This window comes from Globicephala melas, chromosome 18 (genome assembly GCF_963455315.2).
Source record: "Globicephala melas chromosome 18, mGloMel1.2, whole genome shotgun sequence".
NCBI lineage: Eukaryota > Metazoa > Chordata > Mammalia > Artiodactyla > Delphinidae > Globicephala > Globicephala melas.
In genome coordinates, this window is record NC_083331.1 from 77819196 (window position 1) to 77844489 (window position 25294).

The 25294-nt window shown below is 48.4% G+C and overlaps 1 protein-coding gene across 2 annotated transcripts in view; it reads right to left on the reverse strand.

The window, feature by feature from the left end:
- Positions 1-494: 494 nt before the first annotated feature.
- The window catches only part of TUBGCP3 (tubulin gamma complex component 3), a 60361-nt gene continuing 35561 nt past the window's right edge, over positions 495-25294 (reverse strand). Inside the window, exons 14-22 of one of the 2 annotated variants that reach the window (XM_030856716.3) lie at positions 24748-24919; positions 22655-22790; positions 21698-21766; positions 19062-19197; positions 11375-11463; positions 11118-11249; positions 7825-7965; positions 3719-3835; positions 495-1595 (exon numbers count right to left, since the gene is read on the reverse strand). In XM_030856716.3, the coding sequence (XP_030712576.1) occupies positions 1437-1595; positions 3719-3835; positions 7825-7965; positions 11118-11249; positions 11375-11463; positions 19062-19197; positions 21698-21766; positions 22655-22790; positions 24748-24919 (1151 nt within the window). In that variant the 3' untranslated portion in view covers positions 495-1436. Of the gene's footprint in view, positions 1596-3718; positions 3836-7824; positions 7966-11117; positions 11250-11374; positions 11464-19061; positions 19198-21697; positions 21767-22654; positions 22791-24747; positions 24938-25294 lie in introns of both variants that reach the window. The other variant, XM_030856715.3, reaches the window with a different exon arrangement.

The window sequence follows — 25294 nt, forward strand, 5'->3', positions numbered from 1 at the left end:
CTACTGAGGAGTCATCTCTGGAGAAACGCTTCAGATAAATTAAAAGCAGGCTCCAAGGTCAAAAAGCTTCGGGCAGTTTCTCCGGGAGATACACGATACATCGTCATTTCTGGGAAGCTCTGCAGTACAGAAACCTGCTTCAAAATTCTGATCGTATGAATCTTTAAACTCAAGTTAAACGTACATCCTAAGAAGTTCCGACCTTCGCCCTGGGTCCATCTCTGCACAGCCAGCGCCCCTGATGCCCCTTTTCTTCTACGGGGACTCTGCACCCAAAGGAATCGGACGTGGGTAAAAACTGAGAGGACGCATCACGCAAGCGGCAAGGGGGGCGTTCCCTCTGGATCTGCACCGGAAGTTGCACACGGTCTGATGTCTTGGTTTCACTGATTCAATAATTCATATAGTGAAGCACGAACTCTGCCAACCCCCAGCCCCCGAACCTGGCAAGTGAACTATGTCTCTTCATAGACAATCAGGAAAGAACCAACACATCGGAAAGATAATCGCTTTTAATTTTCTAAGTTTTCACTTACGCAACATGATAAAGGCAGATATATGCGACTCGATATGACATTTTTACAAAAAATGTCCCCCCAGCATCTGGGCAGTAGTATATAAATATTTACAATGAAAAAATAGGCAAGGAGAAAGGAAATCTTCATGGTTCAAGACAATTTCTTTCCAATGCTTCTCAGAATCTTGAAAATAAAATACTTCATTACCTTTCTTAGTCATCCATATTTACATGGTGATTCAGCTGATGGTTCAAGAAATCTAGGCTTAAGGATGTTTTGTTCTACGTCACTCCTGCTCTTTTTCTACACTATTTTCCAAGTTATCTGAGAGTAAATTAAATATAAAAATGTAAACTTTGAAGGAAGAGAAAAAAAGAACACGTGTAAATGCACTGATAGAAAGGTCCTTACAGAGGTTAATATTTTACAACACTAAAAACCAAAATAAAATGCTCTCTATATTTCTTTAGTAGGGACATTTGGTTTCAATGTAATTTGATGACATTAACAAAAATTGCCTCTGAAGAGGATGCCAAGGAAACAGCAACGATGTTACCATCCTAACTGATGAATATCCATCACCCTAATTTTCTCTAAAAGAAACTGTGGTTTTTTTCAAAAAGTGACAAATATGAATTATATCACGGAGAGCTTAAAAGCCTCTACAAAGTGTGGTATCTTTTAAATATGAAGACTTTGAAAAATAAATTTGAATAGTGCAAGCCAGCCTCTTTAACGTAGTGATATTACAAATATATTCAACTCCAACGTAGGAAAGCACGACTCTGCCGCCGCCCGACGCCGGGCTGTCGAGGTTGCCAGGATGGAGGGCAGCAGGCGGTCCCCGAGGATGCGATGTGAGCGTTTCCATGACGACGCCTCCAGCGGTACCTGCCGCCCTGAGGCAGGGCCGGGGCCTCACGTGTGGGAGCTGCGCCGGCCCCTGGCGCCCAGGGACACGCGGAGCCGCGGCTCCCGGGCGCGGTAATGCTCATTGAAATCCAGCCTGAAGCTCAGGAAGCGCAGGCTCTCATCAGGGCTGGTCGTCAGCAACACCAGGAACTGCTGCACGATGCCCTGGAGAGACGCAGGGGACACACGCCCATCTCAGGTCCAGGAAGGAGCTGCGCACACAACCGCCCCGCCTTTAACCCCCTCCGGGGTTATTTCCACCAACACCCACCCTAGCGGCTGTTCCTGGGACAAGAGTTCACCTAGTCAAGGGCAGCCCCACGGGGAAGAGATGCTCATTTCCACAAATGCAAATTCACAACAGTAATTTCATGGAAAAGAACTAACCAACAGATTTTTCCTTTCTGCCCTTAAGTTCTACAAGAATGAGCAAAACAGCAAAGCAACTGGTGGGAAAACATTCCTATTTTTTAAATTTTGAGTAGATAACTTCAGTGTGACACTTCATATTTCACATGAGTTATGAAAGAGTATTTAATCATACAGCCCTGACGGGAGGACAAATTGAGAACACCAGGAACAGACACGTGATGTAAACCATGGCTAGGGGACCCGGTGTCTTTGGGGGTGTCGGGCTGCGGCTGCCCCCGAGGGCGGACAGTGCGGCCACATCACCTCCTCATTGGGGGGTTTGCAAAGACGACGACAGGGTGTGAGAGACGTTTAGTCAATTTTAACAGAATAGAATTCCCAACTGCTTCTGTCCGCGCTGAGTCACTGAGGACACCTCCCATCCCTGCCACCCCCCCCTCCCCCCCCCCCCCCCCCGCCTGTCTCACGTCAGCTGACCGTCACCTGCTCAGGGGAAGCGCTCGGGAAAGCTCTGATAGGCAGAGAAAAGGTCACCGACACACCCTTGTCCATCCTTCCCGAACTCTCGAGGTGGACACTGCCCCCCACCCTTGCTTCTGGTGGAGCTCCTGGGAGCTGGGACGCGTGCAGACGCGTGTATGCGACACTAGTCACTTTACACTGAGCGAACACACTGCCTGCGTGCGTGTGCGCATGTCACCATCTCTCTGGGTAAGGAGGACTTGGGAGAAAGTCCCTAAGGAACCACGCTGCTCAAAACACCGCCAGGGCTTCTCGTGAGCGCGCAACTGAAACATGCCGACGAAGGACGCCTCCACCTGGACACGTGAGGACATGCCTTCCCGCGGGGCCGGGCCCAGGGCCGCTCACAAGCAGCAAAGCACGGATGGCTCTTTAGACTCTATAGTGTTTCAGCCACCGACACAAGGAAGACAGCAAAGGACTTACGTGATCAGGAAAAGAAGTCTGAACGGCAGTGATTTACAAGGCTGTAATGTTAAGTAATGCTGGGATTACATTAAGGTTACTTTTTAAAAACTGTATTAACTCTACCGGGAAAACATGTAACCACCACTGTCCTTTTAGAAATCAGCACTTGGACACATTTTAAGCTACTGAGTGCTCCTCTGCAGCTGGGCGACCATCTTAATTAACAGCACGGACGTAACCACAGGCACCCATTTCTGAGAATTATGAACCCACACCACATACAGGACCTGGGTCAAGACAGCGCTTCATCATCAGAACACCCGCCCAATAGATACATTTTTGCACTGGACATAAACCAGTCATTACCACCATTTATGAAGCGTGTTCTCAGCAGAAAGGTGACAGGAGGCCAATGCCAAAGTGAGCCCACTTACAAAAGGGACAAATCTACCCCTTAGTTATGCAGAAGAGAAATTCAAAACTAAAAGTGTGAGGACCTTGGGAAGCAAACTAGATGCCTACGGAACAGGGTTGTGGCGTTTCAGTCAGAATTCTGAGCCAATGAACCAATGAATACATGGCACAGAAACGTAAGTTTTCAAGGTCTGGGGTTCATAAAACCTTTTCATCTCTATTTCCAGCACTAACATCACCTTGAGAAACATGAAATCAGAAACCAAACCCTCAAAAGAGACAAAGCAGAGCAGAGCGTGTGGCCTCCGCGGCCCAGCAGCCTGAGGCCCGTCCCGCACGCTCCCCACACGCTCCCCACACGCTCCCCGCACGTCCGCAGAGGAGGGGGCCGCAGAGCCGCACCCACCAGAGCAGCCACGGGAAGGAAGGGCCACCAGAGGTCGGACAGCACCGAGGGCAAGACTCCCACCCAGCGGCAGAGGCTGGACCGGCTGGAACGACGCCCCTTCCGTCATCTGGCGTCGAGCGTCAGTTACCGTGACGTGGGCGGCACCCTGTCGCTGGACACGCACCTGGTAGAAATGTGTCAGTATGCGCAGCTGCGAGCACAGCCTTGGTATCGACTCCTGGAACTCCCGGACCCTCTGGTTCTCCTGCTCTTCTTCTGCGGCCGTCACCCCCCACTGGCCCTGAGAGGGAGAGAGAAGCAGCCGGGTTAGACTCCGGATGGAAGACGCTGGGGGGCGGGGCGCTGACTTCCACCCCTCTGTGCCGCTGGAAACGTCCATGATCTTTTTCTGATGCCAAACTGCTCTCTAGCTTACATTTTTCAATTAATAACATACCTCGGAAGTATTTTACATCAACACACGAGTACACGTAGAACTCCCTCACTGTTCTTAGTAATGTTCATCAGCCCCAGTGTTAACATTGTGACATCCCACAATTCAGACGATTCCTCACAGCTCACCAGTCTTCTGCTAGTAGAAACAATGCTGTAATAAACAGCCTGTACCTGTCTGTCATTTTGGACGTATTTCAGTGCAGATACTTTACGCGTCTGTAAACTGAACCCGATGGTTCAAAGCACTGGCACCCTCACACGTTGCATTCACTCCTGACTTGAACGGGAACGGTTCTTACCATTTCCCATAGCCGTGATGCATGTAAAGACAGTTCTCGATCACTGGTGAAGCTGACTAGCTGCTTTCCAGCCAGCACACGCAGGAATTATCACAGGATCATTTCTGATCAATTAACATGGCAAATTACATGAATAGACCTCTTGAACCCCTGCATTCCTTAAATAAACCCCAGTCTTGGTGAATTATTCTCTCAATATTCTGTTAAATGTTTCCCCTGTATTTTCTGTAAGACTTCTTCCATCAACATGTACAACCCAGGTCTGGGATAAAGATTCTCGCATCTGGTGTCAACTTCACAGAGCTTCCCAAGCAGGCTCTGGACACTTCCCTCCCTGTGACTGAACTGGCGCACGAGCACAGCGCTCTCCACGCCGCCGAGGTCCGGCCGCTCCCTTTCCTGTGGCAGAGCTGCTGGTAAGCAACTTTGCTCCTTGCTGAGCCACTGCTCTGCCTACAATTTGCCCTCTGTCCAGAGAAAGCCCTTCATCTCCCTCCCGTGTGCAGGCTGACTTCACGGGTCCGAGCCAGACAGCAGGCGGCATTTCCGCACCGCCTCGGTGTGTCTGTCTTCCCCCCACGGCCTCCCAGGAGGTGCCCGGCTTGTTCTGCTCCCCCTGGGCCGGGGACGCCCTCCGTCCACGCTCACCCTCATCTTGCCGGGGCCCACCTCCTGCTGCCCGGCCGCCTCCGGGTTTCGCTGCTTCCCCAGCGGCTTCAGCGGGCGTCTGGGTGGCTCTCTCCCCGTTTATTTCCGTCGGCATGAGGGTTGCGCATTTTCAGAATCGCGTCCTGGGGCTCCGCAGCCTGAGAGACACGGGCCACCTCTAGCGCCCCTCCGGCCCTCCCTCCGTGGCGGGACCTCACCGCAACCCCATCTTCCATCACAAGCTGGCCCTGTCCTCTCTACTGCCTTGTGCCCTCGACGGCAAGCTGCTTCCCTCTGGACAACTTCAGTGCCCGGTGCGTCGTCCGTCCTTTCCACTCTGTCCTGTCTCTTCTGTCTCAGAACCTCCCGACCAAGCAGGTCTGCCCAGACGGCGAGCAGGCGACGGGTCCAGAGGGCAGCCCCAGCCCAGAGGTTACCCAGAGGCCTCTCCTTTCATGCGGTGGGCTTAGCCCCGCTGCCTCTGTTGACAGGACAGACACGTCTGGTCCCACTGTCATCTCACCAGCAAGACGCTTTCCGGTCTCCCTGACGGTGGTCCTCTTTTACCACATGGTCTGTGTTTCTTCTGACAACCAGGAGGCTTCTAAGTCTGTTCAGCGGCTGCCTTTAAAAGGACAGCTTCACACAGCGGGCCGTCCCTGTGCTCCATTTCTTCAGACAGCGTTAACCAGCCTGAGGGCGAACGATGAGCGCCCCTTCTTGCGGCCTGATTTTAGGAGACGTTATTTCCACGTCTGTATCTTTAATGTATGTACACCTGTCTTACTTACTTCATGAGCTTTAAAAAATACCTCTTGATGCTGGGTTTTAAAAGATGAAGTAATTACTAAACTTATATTACTTTCTACCCTTTCCCTACCACCTTTTGTCTTTTCGAACACAATTTTTAAATATTCTATTTTACTGTAGTATATACATATAAAAAAGCACAAGAATTCTAAGTGGATAGCATGATGCAGTGTCACAATGCGGCATACGCGTCACAGCTGGGCTGACATGCACGTTCACGTCAGCACAGCGGCTGCGTCCACTTTGTCTTGTACTTACAGCCAGGTAACGATTTTACATAGTTAAATTCAATTTTGTTTTATAAATAAAAGCTATTGCTAATAATTAAAAGCAAAAATGAAACCAATTAATCTAACTGGGTACTGAGCTGGTGGCAAAACCTTACGGGAATAGCTATTTCAGGGAGGTCACCCTGCAGGAGCGGACACGTGGCTGGGAAATCGCATGGCTGCTGCACTGTGGGGGGGGGGGTCAAGATGCCTGTTCTGAGAGAGTGGTGTGTACAGGTGTGTACAGGTGTGTACAGGTGTGGGGGGGGCAGGTGGAGTCAGAACAAAGAGCTGGGTGAGCTCCTGCTAGAAAACAAGATTTCCAATTGTGAGACAGAAAAAAGAAGAAAGAAAAGGCCTTTAGCCCTAAATTTGAATTGGACATATATCACACACGGTTTTGAGAAGTGGGAGAAAGCAGAAAACTGAGGGCAGGGACTGAAGGAGGAAGAGGCGCCTGGGAGCCCTTGCCTAGCAGCAGCAGTGCGGAACGCTGCGGCAGGGGCGGGCAGAGGCCCCCGACCAGGCGCCCTGGGCCCTGCGAGCCGTCCTGCACAGCCCCTCCAGCCTGCAGGGGCCTCAGGTCTGATGACAGTGCGCAGATCACCCTGCCTCGCGAACGTTAACCACTCCTCGGGTACACTCGCAGCTCTCGCCACTCCCGCGTATCCCGAGCACGTCTGAACAAACACACTGAATAACCTGCCTTATCAGGCAGATCTGCTCCGAGGTGCTGACGGGTAACAGTCTGGGGAGTGAGCCTGGGCGCCCCCAGAGCGCAGACTCCCAGCTCAGCGATTCCCCAGAAGGGCAGAGCTCTGGGCAAGTGGGCAGTTTGAGAAACCACGGCCATGGCGGGATTCACTGGACACTTAACAGCTGACATACACCAGCACATGAAAGTAAGGAGCTCCAGGGGAGTCTGTTTGTTTATTATCACTCCCGTTCTACAAACCAGGAAACTGGTCTCAGAGAGGTCAAGTCAGCAAAGGCACAAAGCTGGTGACGGGGTCGTGGGCCTTCAGTCCGCCTGGTGCGCAGGCTTCCTGGGCGGGCCCGGCCGGGAGGCCCCGGGGGCAGGGGGTCGCCAACTCTGACATTTCAGCCACAAACCCCTGCTCCCGGCAATGCAAACAAAGTGAGCAGTACACCCATCCCTAGAACACCCTGAAGGCACGACACGCATGCTCTGTGTCCCTTCCAAGTTAACGATCCTCTAACGCAGACTGTAAGGGAATACTCAAAAATAAAACTAATCCAACCGCATCAACTGAGCAGTCTGTCACCACCCCAAGAATAAGCATCTTGAAAAAGTGAAAGACTGTACAGATTATATCCAATACAAGACATCCCATAAAGACTCAAACTCATTCAATAAATCTTTGTACTTCAAGATCATGAAGGACATGAACCACTCGGTAAGGTGACTGAAAATAGCCAACGTGCACAAACCCGGTTCCCATGGGTACACATGTGCCCGCCAGCTCCACATGAGAGCGACGCAGAGTCGGGCACCACCCAGCGGAGACACCGACGCAGACGAAAGTCTCGACACTTGACTGAGGAACGCTGGCAAGAGACCAGAGCTTCCCGTGAACTCTGCCCTCCCTGATTTTGAAAGCTGAGGACAGTGACGGTGCCCACTCCCTGTAAAAGAGTCCAGAGCCGCTCAGGACCCCAGCCGGACGCGGCTACGACCACAGCCTCAGCGACATTTCAGCGGCAGAGTCTGCTGCGCTGGGAATCACTGCGGCAACAGCTCACCGTCTAAGCGGATGAGCCCAAGCCCACCAGCACCAGAACCATACCTCGGCTCCACGCTGCTGCTTCTTCTCCTCGAACTGCAGGCGCCTCTGCAGCTCCTCCAGGGCGGCTCTGTAGATGGCATCTTGAGTGTTCTGAAGCTCGATGATTTGATCAAACACGGCCCTCAGCTGGTTTAAAAGTGCCTGGGGAGAGAGGACAAGTTTTTTCTTTTCATGAACAGAGCCCCCAACACGCTTATTACTAAGTTTTTCAAATAAAATATTGACACTTAGTGAAATTCTCAAGGCGCTCTTTAGCTGTTCATTCATGCATCAGCAGACACTGACTGAACACCCGGTCCTGGCAAATACGCGAATTCTGAATCACCATAGCAACAGCAAGCAGTCAGAGCCCAGGCTCTCGCTGAATCACCTCCCATCCTCACTGAGACCCGGCAACCCAAGGTGCTGCCCGACTCCACAGTGTGGAGCGCGCAGCTGCGCCCGCAGCGGGACTGCTCGAGGATCAGAAAGCGAGGGGAAGGGATGGAAACACTTTTTTTTTTTTTTTTGGTGGCACATACCAAAACCAGACATGGAGAATATGAGAGAGGAAATTCTTGAAAAAGTATAAAAAACAAATCCTGCAAGGTTTTTTAGAAAAAGGTATCATGCTTTACACCAGGAATGAAAGGATGGTTTTAAACCAAGGGCGACAGTGCGTCTCCCTAATTCACAGGGTCCCTCAGGGCACACACCTACCGCAGGTCATGCATTCTTTCTCTAGTGCAGTCTTGTATGTACACCAAACGATATCCACGCACCATACACATCCTAACCCAAGGCTGTACAGCGAGCACCACGACACCGGCGGAGGGGAAGGGGCAGGGGGCTGAAAGGTAACATGAGAGCCAACACCCACGGGGTCTTTCGTGGACAGCAAGCAGTGAGCTCGGCTCAGAGCTGCCTGTTCCTGGTGGGGCCTCAGCCGTAACACAAAATCAAAACAAAAGCTGGAGATGACTTTTTAACAAGGATTTATTTCCTCTAGTTTGTTTCTTTATTGTAGTCAAATAAAATTGACTATTTTTGGAGCTGGGGTGACTTCCTGCTGTTTACTCCAAGCTAAGAGAGCAACACGTGCTTCTGCTGCCAGCAATCTGTTCAGACAGGGCGGCGGAAGTGCCTCTGTGCTGACACCGGTTTGCGACAATTTACAGTGTGACTCAGGATTTCTCTCAAGAATGCACAAGCAGAAACTACGAAAATGTACACACACACCTGTCACAACCTCCAACTTCAAAATTACGTGTATCAAACAGCCTTGTTTTTCTTACTAAGTGACGTAAGAAAAATACATTTAATTTATGTCAATAACAGACTGCCTTAATTTGTTTTATATATTGGGTTTCTTAAAAAACAAAAAACCCTCTAGTGATTACTTTAAATAAACCATCAAATTAAAAGTAAAACCCTCAGCAGACGGACCATTTCAGAAAAGATCATTAAGGCCTTCAGCACACGACTCCTTCCATGAATTTAGCCAGGACCAACTCACACGTAAACATCTACTATCATGAGAAAATCACGTTACAGGCGAAAATATTTTCTCGCTTGGATCCTGTTCATCCCCGTAGACATCTTTAGCAGTGAGCAGCGTGGCCTCTAGCTGTTTACAATGGAACTTCCACATGTGCAAAGGGGCAGAGACACCGCCACTGGCAGGTGCATGTGCTCCTGATTCGCCAGCTTGGGGACAACCCCCAGCCCTTCACACGTTTTCTAAAAAGCATTAGATCTAACGATTGTAAATCTCCCTGCAAAACACACACACACAAGATGACTTTTAATTGTTTAAAAACAGTAGCAACTCACATGTGCCAGGCACTATGGTGACGGCTTACGAGCAGCACACAATTTAATTCTCACAAATGTAGGGAAGAGAGAGGGGTGTCGTGCCCTTTCAAAACACGGGAACGCCGGGGTCAAAAGCTGAGAAGTAGGACGGAGCCTTAGGTCCACCTGCCCGCAGTGCCCCGCGCTGTGCGAGTGGACAAGGACATGCTGGCAGCGAACGCCCGCAGCCCCTCAGGTCGGGCCCTGCACACTCATCTACCCGGACTGAACATGAGCGTGTCAGGAGGCAGACCCCTGACAGGACCTGCCCACAGCGCCAGCCTGATACAGACGAGGTGCAGTGATCGAGGCTGAAAGCCCTGAGGTGTGCGCTTCCTAAGTTCTCCTTACGCGCCAAGTATTTTAAATTACTCCTGTGCCACTGTTTCAATATGTTTATAAAACATTCTATATAGAAGCATCTTTGATCTGAAGCATCTATAAAGAAGCACACATGATCAATAGTTCTCTAATAATGAAATCTGGCATATCAAAATACCTGTTTTCCCAGCCATGGATGGCTAACCAGATATACTAAAAAAATCAGACAAGTACAGCTGATTCACTTTGTTATACAGCAGAAACTAACATACCATTGTAAAGCAATTATACTCCAATAAAGATGTTATAAAAATGATAAAAAGCAGCACTAAGATACAATTGCTCACCTATCTATCACCGGCAAAAATTCAAAAGCATGACAACATGTTCTGTTGGCGAGGCTGCAGGAAAACGGACTCTCACGCACCCGCTGCTGGGAGTGCAAACGCACACACGCTTCTGGCAAGTATCTACTAAAGCGTCTACTGAAAGAGAAATCAGACGGAACAGCGTGTTCCCACAGAAGGGCCCCTGCAGCGGGTGGGGGTTTAGTGGGGAGCAGCCCTCTGCAATCCTGAAACGTCTTTAAAGTCGCACATTTAACGTCAAAAATGTACTTGAAATTTTGCTTCCTACTTCACATTTGTCTCAAGTGAAAGCAAAGTGTTCCTTATTTTCCCAGATCTCTGAATAAAATCTAAGCTCCGGGAAGACTTGCCACATGGAACATGCAACTTTCAGCAGGGCCTACAGGAAGGAGTGTCCCAAACAAGCAGGGGTTTATCCAGACAGCCTGTCCTGACTCTGCCGCCAGAGGCTCCGGAAGGCCTGGCCTCCGCCCATACCCCCTGAACTGAGGGATGGGCTCTGAATGCTTGTTCTCGCACTGCCATCCCTCAGGACGACTCCCCCCTGAGCAGCACGCGAGGACATCGCTGCCACCCCAGGAGGTGGATGGGCGCCACCAGTCTTCATCCTTTCATGCCCAGTTCAAGGCACGTTCTCACCTGAGCACTACTGCTCCAACCCTGAGGGGAAACATCACACTAACAGCAAGACTGTCCCGGCTACCAGGGCTGTGGCCGCACCAGGGGACGAGCCCAAGGGAAGGACTGGCTGACCGTCTGTTCTCGTCTTACCCTGGAGTCGGCGTCCAGCAGACAGCGGGAGATGACGGTGTCCAGGAAGGCCTCGTGCGCGGCGATGATGTGGTCCAGGTCCTGGGCCTGCTGCACTTTGTTCCAAAGTTCATCCCAAGAGCACTCAAGCACCTGGAAATGACGAGAGCCTGAGGGAGGCGCTGACGCCACGCGGGCACAGCACCTTCTACGAAGCACAGCACGACGGCCTGAGACAGGATGATCTCAACCAGAATCGAGGGCTGATTCGAACGTACCTCAAATGTGATGTAATACTGCATCTGATGGATGAAATGGACCATCTCGGAAGCCAGAATGTGACAGTGGTGCAGCACCCCAGAGAATTCTGCAAGAGAGCCGGACACCGCCGTCGGACACCAGCACAGCCGGCCCTCCTGGCCACCTGCAAGCTGTCTTCCCCCAAACTCCCTCACTTTCACTCTCGATCCCTAAAGCAGGAACCCGCCTTTCCAGAGTCCATCTCTGTGCTATGTAAACACGTACTTAGCCACCCAATCACTCAGTGACAGATTACTTTACGGAATATAAGGATCTAACAAGAAATGGCATAAAATGAAATAACTGTATTTGAAGAGTAGAGAAATTCTGTTTTACAGAATTTGAATAAATATAAGCTCAATTTTATGGTTTCTTTACAGTCAGTCTGCCTACTGTGCGTGAGACTTTTACTATTCCCTAGCTATTTGGCGACAAAAATGACATTTCCTTAAGTACCGCATGTGACCTTGTCACCTGAGAGAAGCATGAACTTGGAGGGGGTGGGCAGGGCCCAGACTCCACTCCTGTTCTTTGTGAGATTATAAAACCAGGAAAAGGCTGGAGGGTCACCAGGGAGCAGCATTCTCTGCTTGGACTTTTCATTTTTGTTCAGAGACTCTGCTGTACTATTATGGGATACTACTGTCCCTGAAGGCTCCATTGGGGGAATGACTTTAATATGGGTCAGACTGGACATATTTCTGTTACCGCTCCAAGGGCCTTCAATTAGCTACCTGGATAACTCACTTGTCGCATGCGGTTATCTGAGAAATCATTCTTGTCCCTTCCTCAAAGAGTAATGACGGAGCGACGTATAAACAGGTGTGAAAAAAACAACAGTGGTGCTGTATACTTGAAAAACTACTGCCTTCTACAAGCTGAGGACTAAGAGACACTTGTGGGGATTCTGGCTTGTCTAACAGGCCCTCCTCGGCCAGGGAAGAAACAGCACGGTCACCTCAGAAGATCGGCACAGGCTCCAAAGCCTGCCGTCCCCCGTACCATCAGGAATCTGCAATCCATGAATATGGTAAACGTTCTTCTGAAAGACAGCTATAAGCTTCCTATTTCATTTGTAAGTCCAGAGTGAAGGATGTACTTCTCCTACTAAAACCATCAGAGGGGCTAAGACTTCTAGTCTAGCACTCAAAGTCTATTTAACTAAAATGACTTTTCAATGTAAAAAGGCATAAGAACATGCTGTTTTAAGCCATATTCATCTGCATTATGGTTTAGGTAAGCTTCTCAGAGAAGTAACCCCAGTGTGCAACTCCATCTGGGGTTTAACCAGAGCTGGAACGGCGGGCTGTCCCCCCCCCCCGACGCCAGGCAGTCCCCCTGGAGAGCCGTCCGTGTACATTCAAACATCCCACAGGCATGTGGGCGCGTGCCAGTCCGATTCTCCAGATCTTTCTCAGTGTGATGGGATTTCTTCATAGAGCGGCAAAGTTCCATGAAACGGTCTGTGATACGAAATAGTCTAGAAACCCCGTGTGGAAGGGTCTGTTTCTTTACTGTTCTTCATGTCATCACAGACCTCGGGTGGAACTTTCCCGGAAGCCCAGCGTCTCTGAGGCCTCGTCCAGCACAACCTCACCACTTCCGAGGGCACGGCTCTGCCCGCACTCACAGCAAACGGGGGCAGCCTGTTTCCCAGCCTCGTGAGACGGGTCTGCAGTTTACACTAACCCAGCCTGACATTTTCCCACCAAAGAAAGTTTAAGATCGCAGGCAGAACGGTAGGTCTCCCGGCGGATGACCTGAGAACGCTGAGCGCTGCCCGGGGGCCTGGGTCAGTGCAGAGGCAAGAGCACATCTGCGGCCACTTGCCAGCCTCCGGCTCCAGGACAATCTTGCACACATCAGGGAAGAAGTGCGACTCCAGGTTTCACTGCTCTGTGCAGTCTGGGTCTCCTCTAACTATCACCTAAGCTGAAGTCTTTTCCTCCTGCCCAGATCTGTCTTGGGCTGCAGATCCATTTACCCTTAAAAACATCTCACACAGGTGAGCCTGACCTGGCAGCCCGGCCCCGCTCCTCCCGTAATGCCCGGAAGCAGAGGCCCAGGGGTCCATCCTGGCCACACCTCCCACCCCACGGCTCTCAGCCCCGAGGCTGCAGGCTCCCCGGGCTGCATAACGCTTGCACACCGTCATGGTGGGCCAGTCTGCTGGCCTCCAAGCTCAGCCCTCGGGGCGGAGCCTCCCTGGCCCCTGCTGCACTGAAGTCACACCGGCTCACTGGGCCTCGAGGCCCTTGCACCTGGCCCAGCCCCCCTTCTGAACACGCTCTTCTGCCGGCCCCCGGCCCTCCCCCACACCCCACTCTTCCCGTCTAACGCACTCACCTCCAGATGCCAGCCCGGGAGCCCCTCCGTCCTATGACACCACCTGGTGGGGGTCTCCCTCCCGTACTCCCACAGCACCTGGTCTTCCCCACTTCAAACGACGATCAAAGCGCTCTAAGTGCCTGCTGACACGTCCAGCTTGCCTGCGAGACAAGACGCTTCCTGACCACAGGGACCTTTCTGTCACATCCACCACTGGATACCAAGAACGGGCAGCACCGAGTAGGCCAATCGTTATTTACTGAATGAATCATTTCGATCCTCAAACTTTAAGGAGACAATCTGCATCATCTATGTCTTGACTATTTCACTCACATCCTTTTCAAAAGGTTTCTGTGACCAAAGGCAAATTTGGCAACAATGTGTGTTATTTTCTTCATAGTCTTCAAGTACTACCAAATGTATTTTCACTCTAGAAAAATGATCTGTTCTCCAGTCTGAAGGGAGCACGGAGGACAGCATCTTTAATGCACCCTCCTCCCAAGATAAAGCCTCTGAGAGTGAAGGGGCCCGAGGGCACTGCCTCCTGAAAAGGGATCTGGTGAAATAACTCACGCGGTAAAGCCTGCACTCCCTCTACCACCACAGTGCTTCCCTTCCGCACGGGAGAGAGCAAGTGCTCTGAGCTGACGGATTCGGAACTGCTCACTGCCCAGGTAAGGCTCTAACGACTATGAACCCAATTGATACGGAGACTGAATTCACAAGGTATACTTTGGTCCTTTAACTCCTAAAAAATACAACTTACACCTGAAACAGCCCTTGAATCTCTTTACCCAGAACCTTGAAAATACACTTAAAACATACTTAAAATATAAGTACTTGTGTTTTTATAATTGAACCACAAATAACCATATAATTCTAAAACTTCCAAAAGCAAAGCAACATTCACCCCGAGGTCCAATAAATACATAAATACAGTACATCTCCCGCTGGACTAACGTGGCGGCAGACGGCTTTACACAGACACCAAGAATGACCATCTCCCCTCCGGCAGACTTAGGTGTGAGACATTAGACCTGTCTGTAATCCTCTACTGCCCCTCAAGGCTGCGGGAGGGACTTCTGGGCTTTAAAATACACCAGCAGCTCTCACGGGCTTGACCCGTGTGGTGTGGACATCTTTCCCAGAAGCTTCTGCCCAACTGGAGATGCACTGGAAATAGTCTTGAGTGTTGTTAAAAATTACAAAAGTTTCTTTCCAAAAAATACCCTAAAACAATTTATTCACAATTTCAAAATCACCTCCTTCAACTTTTATCTACAGCTGAAGGGATGATATTCACCAAATATCACCAAATTACCCATGAGATTCATTTCTCAAGGCTATGGAGTCAAAGGACATTGGTAAGACCCTGGGTCTTTCCTGTATCCTGGGTACAAGACCTCTGGTCACCGGTCAGGGCCTCCTGCAGACACCATCTGGCGTCCTCTGTCTACCAGGCCAAGTGTGAGGACACCTGTCCACGTGGGGCTCCCCGAGGGGTACTGGGCTGAGCGCTGCGCAGATTCCATCCTTGCCTTGAAGGCAAGTGCTGCCAGCCAGCCCTCACCCAGACGAGGCCTCTGAGGCAGCCCGAGGCCACAGCCCAGAATCCAGGCAGAGCGCTAACCACTCAACCTAGCAGTCTGGCAAACAAGAAGAGAACACATCACAGGCGTGTAATCACTGAGGACTACCTACTCACCCACGTGGACAGACACAAAAAGGAACTTTCAAAGAGAAAAACATCTACTCATCTTTGAGCCACCATTCCACTAAGCCTAGAACGCCAACTGTAAGATGAATCATTATCATATCAATCACCAAGAAAGGAAAACAAGTCCCGTGCCAGCAGGGGAGCCGACCACTTCCCCTACCTCCTCCTCCTTCACTTTTATTTCCAAGGAGACCAAAAAGGAGACTATTTTAACACCATTCTTTGGGGAGGGGAAGCTCCATGCACTCCCTGCCCCCAGGACACAAAGGCTGAGAAAGAGGCAGGAAGCTCATTTCCCTGTAGTTCTGTATTTGTCTATTTCATCTGGTTAAATGTTATCTGAAATACACATTTAGTTGCCACTAATAGCAAGTTTTTAGATTAACTGAATCTAACAAAAGAACTTCCATTTCTTTTTAAAGGAAAAAAATCTGTAAACCATTTCAGATCAATAATCTTTTCTGTCTAGCTAAATGGCAAATATATATAAAAATGGGTTTAATCGGCTTGGCATACCATTATCAAACTCTCTTGCTCTGAGCAAATCGTTTTCAGGTGTAACTATTTACTCCAAACAACTTATTTTGATGAATATTATTAAAATTATATCTGGGATGATGATCATGGATACTGTGCACATGACCAAACACACACGTGCATATGTGAAGGACTCCACGGGCTGCTTTCAGAAGCATTTTCTGGAATCTTCCTGTATTTTTGCCTCAGATTTATGGTTGGTGGGAAATTTCTATATCTGCTGTGTTAAAAAGACTAACTTCCTGGTTGATCTCTGTTCATCAAGTTGCCTGGCCGTTAATAACTAAAACACTTCCTTATAAGTTAAAGGTAAGAAGGCTGCACTCCAACAGAAACATGGGCAAAAAAAACAATTTCCTGACGAAAGAAAGAAAGTGTTTACATTCAAAGATAATTTAAAAAGCATTAAAAGGAATTAAAATGAACTTCCAGGGAATTCCCTGGTGGTCCAGTGGGGAAACTCCCTGGTGGTCCAGTGGTTAGGACTCCACGCTTCCACTGCAGGGGGCATGGGTTCGATCCCTCATCAGAGAACTTAGATCTCGCATGCCATGGGGTGTGGTCAAAAAAATTTTTTTAATTCATACAAAACAAATAAATAAAATGAACTTCCATTTTCACCTATCAAACTGACAGTTTGTTTGAACATAATATCCAACAACTATCAACCAGTGACAGCTGTGCTTACGGGGATGTAAATCAAATTGGTACAAACTTTTCAGGTACAAACTTTCCTGAAAAGTAATCTGACAATATGTACCAACAGAGTTAAAATATAAATACTAAGAAATAAAAGTATTAGTAAATGCACAGTAAACCTAAGATTCGTATCTGTTAACCCAGCAATTCCAATTCACCTATTCTAAAGAAATATCCAGAGGCATATAAATATATATTTACACACAGCTTATGGCATTATTTATATTAGTGGAAAAATAGTAAAAAAAAAAACAAAAAAACTATATGCCCAACCGAAGAGGAGAGATAAAATGATATGTCCACAGGAGGCAATATTATGCTATTAAAAATATGTTAGAAGAAGTTTTAATGACAAGGGAAAAGGCTCAGTGAAAGAAGCTGAAACTGAACACGATACAATAGGATCAAGTTATGTTAAAATTACACAGAAAACTGATCAAATAAATGCATTAGTTATCTTCAAGTAGAAAACAAAACTCATTGCTGACTATTCAAAATAAGAGAAAAGCCAATTCGCATAGACACTGCTGATATCCAAATCAGAAAAACGTACCAGAACCAGCTAATACTTGGATCTGTTACAGAGCTCAGATTTCCCACAGCTAAAAATAATACAGTTGTTGGGCTTCCCTGGTGGCGCAGTGGTTGAGAATCTGCCTGCCAATGCAGGGGACACGGGTTCGACCCCTGGTCTTGGAAGATCCCAAATGCCGCGGAGCAACTAAGCCGGTGAGCCACAACTACTGAGCCTGCGCGTCTGGAGCCTGTGCTCCGCAACACAAGAGGCCGTGACAGTGAGAGGCCCGCGCACTGCAACGAAGAGTGGTTCCCACTCGCCGCAACTGGAGAAAGCCCTCGCACAGAAACGAAGACCCAACACAGCCAAAAATAAATAACTAAATTTATATTAAAATAATAATAATAATACAGTTGTTTATTTCGAAAGGAGAAGAGTGATACAATGACAAATATCTGCACTGTGCTGAAATGATCTCGATCAGACACTGAGGAAGATGAGACCCCTGTGCTCGCAGGGAAGGAGAGAGGGCAGGCCCAGTGGACACCTCGCAGGCGCACCGACCGTGTGACTTCCGACCGCGTGACTTCCGGGGAGGTCGGCAGAGGCAGAGCCAGGAGCCAGCGCCTCCGCCCTCATCGATTAGAAAATGGACGCTGAAGGCGTATTTACCGTCCACAACCACGAGAGGCTTTCAAAGAAAACGCCCCCTCTTGAGTCCTTCTCAGCTACTTCAGAGGGACCCTACCATTAATCGTCTCGAAGTGAGTCTGGAGGAAGCTCGGCCAGGAGCCTAAGAGCATCACGACCACTCGCCGAGTCCCGCCGGGAAGACAGAAAGCCTGGACGCCAGTAAACCTGTGATTCCGCGTGTTACCACGTGGACAGGTACCCACCAGCCCCCAGCTTCTGGGGTGTCACAGTTCTGGAACTCTGGGAGCTGCCCAGGGAGGAACCTCGACCTAGTAAACAAGCAGAGCTCATGCAGCCTTTCTGCAAACAACTGCTCCTCTTTTAGGAACTGCTTTCACCAAAGGATTAACAGTATGACCGTGTGGTTCTTCTCTGGAGACATAATTTGTTGAAATACTTTCTCAAACGTTTTGACCAAATCACTTCCAATATAAAGATTTCAAAATTATTCATAATTCAAGTCACTCGATATTTATAACATTAAAATGAACTTGGGGCTTCCCTGGTGGTGCAGTGGTTGAGAGTCCACCTGCTGACACAGGGGACACGGGTTCGTGCCCCGGTCCGGGAAGATCCCACATGCCGCCGAGTGGCTGGGCCCGTGAGCCACGGCTGCTGAGCCTGCGCGTCCGGAGCCTGTGCTCCGCAACGGGAGAGGCCACAACAGTGAGAGGCCCGCGTACCACAAAAAAAAACAAAAACAAACAAACAAACACAAAAATGAACTTGACTACGTGACATGAGAGTTTTATTACAGCTTTTAACTGTAAAATATTGTAAAATCTTCCCATGTCCTGGTTTATGAACCAAAACAATATTAAAGCAATTCCCAAACAGACTTTAATTAAAACACTTAGTGAATTTTAAATGAGCCAGTGATTTATTAAACAGCTTTCTTTCCTTAAAGATTATTTTTTTAAAAAATTAAAGTACATATATGAACACTACATGATTCTAAAAGAAACTTCAATGTCTAAAAAAACCTAACTTGACTCAATTTCTTTTCCTGATTTGCACTGAAGTCAAGATAAGCATATTACAAATGAGCCTCTTCACAAAAGACAAATCCAAAAGCACAAGAAACCACTTTTCAATACGTTAAGAACACTTCTGCTTTTGCGAAGCTGCCAGAAACCAGGGGCCAGGCGGGGACACGCCCTCTGCCGGGGTTTACCTGGCATATTTCTCAGGAGCTTGGCGTTGCACATGTGCCCCTTCCGGATGTCAGTGAGGATGTACTCCATCCGCTTGGCCCTCCAAAGGAAGTTAAACACTCTCAGGTAGTGGCTCATACACTCTCGAGTGAACACCTGGAAAGAGCAGAACACAGGCTGACAGGATCCTGTGAAGTGAGGGTCCTCCCAGGGCAGGGCTCAGTCTTTTTTTTTTTCCTTAAACAAAAAGTCAGAGAACACACAACCAACTCTAACACGTTCTAAGTAGTATGTAAGCAACGAACACAGCACACTTTAGGAAAGCGTCATCACACAGCAACCACGCTGATCGTTTATGTGTCAGAGCACATTCAACGGACCTGATGTACAAAAGTTCAGTGTGGCCGAAATTCCTTACAACTATAACCTGTCTTGAGGGGGGACATTCACATCCCACTGCATTCACACAGGGAAACAGCACCCACAGGACGTGGTCCCTCAGTCCATCACTTACTGCAGAATAAAGTTCGGAGGAACATTCAACAAATAAGCTCCTGACCCCTCCTGTAACACCCTGGAGGCCAAGGGTAGAAATACAAGGATCTTACCCTGCCCACTGTCAAAATGACGTCTGTCCTTCCAAATCCTTCTTCGCAGGATTTGTAAGAATCTAAAATAATGCTGCGTTATAGAAGACGCAACTATATCACTAAGATATGTACCCATTCTAATTAAATTCTATACAAAAAATGACAATCTCAATGAGAATAGAAAGGAAATAGAGATTAATATGGTAAATTAAACAGGGAAAAATCAGGAAATCCACTTGCTTCTAAAATCTGATTCTAAAACCATAAATTTTTAAATAAAACAGCCCTTTTTATCTTTCTAGTAACTTCTGTATCCAACTGCACAGAATTTAATGTGATAGTTAAAAATTATTTCAATTTCTAACGCTAGTCTGATTATCTGCAGCTGTCTAATAAAATGGTTACAGGTACAGCCACTCCACTGAGAACATGCCAACCCAGGACATATGCTGACCCTGGGACTGGAGGGCAAAGACTGGACAGGGAAGAGGCCACTCCCTGTGTGAGTCCTGAGCAGACTCCACCAACCAATTACAAGGCCTCTTCTCCTTCCAATCCAGCCTCTCCCGTCGGACCATCAACCCACTGGAGTCAGCAAGGAAATTGACACCTATTAGCCACAGGCAGGGATCTATCTTAAATTTCTTTTTAAATACATCTATGATATAAACTTATTTTCTTGACTCTACTAGAGCTTTCAAAAATCTAAAATCTTGAAAATATAACATTGCGTGATCAATTATTTATGCACAAGGTATGCAATGCATAACTTCGATACTCTCATAAGATGTGCAAAATCATACAATTAAGTAACCGTGTATACAGACCATGCTCAGTGTATCTATCACCCCAGGCACCTACATTTTGTGAAATAATCGATGCAGCTGCCTTCACTATGGTATCATTTATTCTACGAAAAAATAATATGTAATATATGCAATATTAACAAGGTAGAGAATATGAAAGTTTCTAACATAAATAATTTGTTAAAATATCCTGTTTTGTACGTTATAATTACTTAAAACTATTTATGACGTACATCTAAGGAGAAAAAACTAATTTGAATATGACCAAAAATTAAGTCTGAGCACAGCTGTATATTGAAGATGTAGTAGCTTTGATCTGGTAAAGTTTAAACAATGGGAGTTTCCGTGTGAAAAGCCTGCCCCAGCAGCTACCGCCTCACAGGAGACAGGCAGGGCCCCCTGCAGAGCAAAGCTGTCAGCCCAGAGGGAATGCAGGAGAGCCGGCTTCGGTGCAGGCTCTCCAGCAGGAGATGGGCCCACATCACCCCTGGAGAGGAAGGACAGCCATGGACAGCCAACTCTGCAGAGACCGCTAGGGAGACACAGTAGAGCCAAACTACACTACTTCTTAACAGAATATTCTCCCAAGAATTAGAAGAAATGCATGTCCTTCTTCAATATTTCAGATATGAAAATGACTGAGATAAGTTCAAAGAGATACCTTGGTCAAGGAGAGTTCACTCAAGTCTGAAAAAAGAAAAACTGAGCACTAAAGAGGGCATTTTAATTGCAGACACACAAGAGAGCTGTGCTGGTCAATCCTTTATGACCTGGGAACCATTCAAGGAAACAGAACTTTTCTTTAAACACAGTGGAAGAGCGCCGTGAACAACTGCGCAGCTATTTTCTAATCAGCTCAAATGGATACTAAATATCAAATTTTATCCAAGTAGTAAAAATACAACGCCACTAAAATACTTTATAGTTCCCTTCAAATTATCCTAAATTAGTCACTACAGTCTAAGAATAATGGAACAAAATGAATAACCCATTTGTTAAGTACTTGCTGAAACCTATGATAAGAACAAATGATATTAAGAATTCTTAAAATAATCCAGCACTTCAGCACTCATTAGTGACTGGTGCACACACACATGCACACGCACACACACACACGACTCTGGCTCGAGCATTCATTCAATGGACGCATCGGGGATGCGAGCAAGCACTTCACGCGGAGCTCTAGAGAGAAACCGACTCTGAAGCAACGGGGACGTGCAGCCACCCAAACAGCTACGACGGCGCCCAGCGGGATCTTACGGTTGCAATGGGCCCATCGACGTGGTAGTCCAGGCTGAAGACGTCCCAGCCGGTGTCACCTGGAGAGACCTGAGAGCAAAAACAAACACACAACTGCAGGGCTTCCCACCACTGTGAAGCTGTCGAGTCCTCAAAGGAAAGGCATTAAAATAAAGCCCAATTTTTAAAAACCACTCAGCAGTTCTGAGCGAGAGCTGCCTGAGAGCAGAGGAGGGCATCTTTTTTCCACTCCTGTACCCTCAGCATCTAGACAGACAGGTGCATACGAGCTGCCCTGCAAATATTCTGGAATAAAGAGCATATTTTTAATGAAATTGTAAAATCAGTTTTAACATTCATCAGCATTTTCTTAAATGACAAAAACCCACTGCCTTTTGTGTTCCTAATCCATAAAAGTAAACATTTTTTAAAAACCCACAGGTTCTGCTAATGGTCCTTCATCATAAGTAAGCAAACAGTGTATTATGTTTATGAAATGCTCATTCCCCTAAAAAAGCCATCTTCTCTCAACTAAAACTAAACACCTCTGTTTGTGATCAATGCTACTGCGATCTGTCACCTCTGTGCCCGGTGTCGTCACCAGCAGCAACAGCGGAGGTGACTAAGCACCCACCTGGCCAGGCCCCAGGACAGAGCTGCACGTCCCCTGCCCGCAGCCCTGGCGGCCCTCTGTCAGGAGAACACACTGAGGTGCAGGGACCCGTCTGAGGCCACACCACGCCAGGCCACCGGACAGGGATTCCAAAGCACGGTGGCCAGCTCCCGCCCACCAGAGCGGAGCAGCATGGAGCAGCGAAGGGAGGGGAGGGGAGGGAAGGGGAGGGGAGGGGAGGGGAGACAGCAGAGCAGAGAAGAGCAGAGAGAAGAGTAGAGAAGAGAGCAGAGCGGAGCAGCGGGGCCTCAGGCCACACGGAGGGCGCCAGCGAGGAGCCCCGGGTGGGACCAGAGCTGCGGTACCTCCAGCAGCCTCACATCCAGTCTTCTGAGGGCCTCAGGGCTGTCAAACTGGGCGTTGGTGGCTCTGACAGCTGTTTCAAGAATTCCAGTCAGGTTGTGTTGGTACAAAGTCGTAGCCGGACGGACAAGCTCTGGTCTTAACAGAGTTTGGTAAAAGCAAAAGAGGATGTTACTTGGATTCTCAATGCGCTTCCTGAAACTTCAGACTATAGAGTTCAAGTGACAAAACCTAACAGGACAAATGGAACCGATACAACACGGCAACAAAATGACTGTAAAATCTGAATGCTACAGAATTAACTATAAATAAGATTTCATCAAGTATTTGGGGGAGCAAAACACTTCTTTAAAATTAATTTTGATTCAGCTTAAAATTGAAAATCTTAAGTGAGCCACGCATGTTAAAAAATACAGTTTTCAAACTTAAGCCTGGCCTACAGTAGCATGAACTACTGTAACTTCCTGTACAGATCCAATGGGCAGAAAGGACTAGATTAAATCAAAACAATTGGCTGTGTGGACACCATGATTCTAAAGGCTAAGAACTACCGTGTTACCAGCAAACACTTAAGGGTTACTGACATCTGCATTCCTAAACATGAAACCGACATCTGCATTCCTAAATATGAAGCTAACATTTCCGAGGTCCGCCCCAGGTGTGCACAGGGTGAAAAAGGACCAACAACGTCAGTGTCGCTCAAATAAAGCTGAGGCAAGCTGGAGACTGATGACATTCCCCTTTTAAAACTAGAAACTTAAAACAGGCCTTGAGAAGAAATAAATTTTTCATTTGCTATCAAGGATGAGACACTCTAATTATTAAAACGCGGCATAAGGCAAACACGGGTAAGTCGGCTAAATGATGCGATCTGCAACACGGCCATGGCCTCTAAACGTTCACGAAACACCTGCTCTCCTCCACCCCAAACCTGCACACTTGGCCCCCACCCCCTGGGCCACTGAAAGAACATCTCCCCCTAAAAACTCATCTCCACCCACTCCCCACAGGTGCTGCCCTGGGACCAGTACCTAAGTCACCAGTGACCCCCTTCCTTACAGAGAGCAGAAAGGCTCCTTCAGGAAGTATAACCACCAAAAATTCATGTTCAGCAGATCATCAACTCTTTCATGAGCTAACACCTCAAACAAGGTTACCCCTGAGCCTGCTTGCTATGTGTGCCCCCCAAACTCAATCATCTTTCATACTGAAGACGGCCTTCTGGTTAGAGGTGGAACTACGGAGTTCCCGTGGCTGAAGCGGCTTCTCAAGTGCAGTCCCCATGCCAGCAGCTTCCCCTCGGCCGGGACCCTCTAGGGACGCACCGTCCTGGCTCCAGCCCAAAGCCACGGAGCCGGGCTCTGCGGGCAGGCCCGGCCATCCAGTCCAACAATCCCTGGAGGGGATTCCGACACACATGGAGTCTGGGGACCAAAGGCCTGAGACACTGCTGGACTCACAAAGGCATGACTGAAGTGTCCCAAAGGCAGCGCCAAGAAGCCACATGTCCAGTCCTAGGTGCCCGAGTCCACGCTGTGCCCACCCTCGGCTGCCCGGGGCCCGGCTGTCTGCTACAGAGCTGGCCCTCCTGTCTCTATGGCAGGAAGGAGGGACACACACTTCCTTCTAGAAGGGACGGTGCCAGGAGGAACGTCATGGAACTAAATGGAAGGAGCAGTTGTATTTGCTCCATGAAGTTGTTTTGTTTTTTATTTTTTTTTAGCAAGAAATAATGTAAACTAAAAACATGGAAGAAAAAGTTCCATCTTGAAACATACATTTATTTCTCAGACTACTCTCAAACTGAAGCTAGGCTAACCGACCTCACCACGCACCCCTCATGCCCCTGCTGGTCGGTGCCAGCGCTCAGGAAGCGCACGAGCCCCGCGAGCGGAGCGCAGGACCAGCAGAGCTAGAGGGACATCGGCCTGATGACGCGACGATTTTCTCTCCTTGATTTCACCTTCCCAACGTTCTGTGAGGATTCGACACATTTCCTCTAATGTCGCTTATTCTTTTAAAGAGAAACTGTAAAGCTCTTTATCGTGCTGAAATCTACTGCACGCCTACAAAAAACCCTCAAGAGCCTTCTTACTTGAGCAAGTCCATTAAGTGCCTGATGAAGTCTCCTTGACCCAGCAGCAAGTACCGCCGCACGGCCTGCATGTGGTCCAGCAGGCTGTACTTCTTGTTCAGAACATCCAGCAGGTACCTGCTGGTCTCAAAATAAGCCGCGTCAATTTTCCCCTGAAATGCATTTTCCAAATCTGTGAAAAAATCTGCAGCTGTAAAGAACAAAAGGGAAAAGTACACATACGTACATAATCTGCATCTTACGAGGAGGAATGAGACTCACACACACAGAGTCACTACACCCGCTCACAGCTTCGCTGACAGCCGAGGGCGTGGTCAGGAGGGCTTGTTTGTGCTTCAGAATAACGGGCCCATTAAGAAAAACCTATTTCAGTACTGCTGCTATTCTAGTTATACATTACTGCGGAGAAACTAAGGTGTCCACAGTGAGGAAAATGTAGTTTTCTGTAGAAGCGGAGGTCTGATGGTGCAGTAACGTGAGGACGCCAGGCGCCGAGCTGACCACGGTCATATTGCAGGGATGGGGGAGGGGGAGGGGCAACATACAT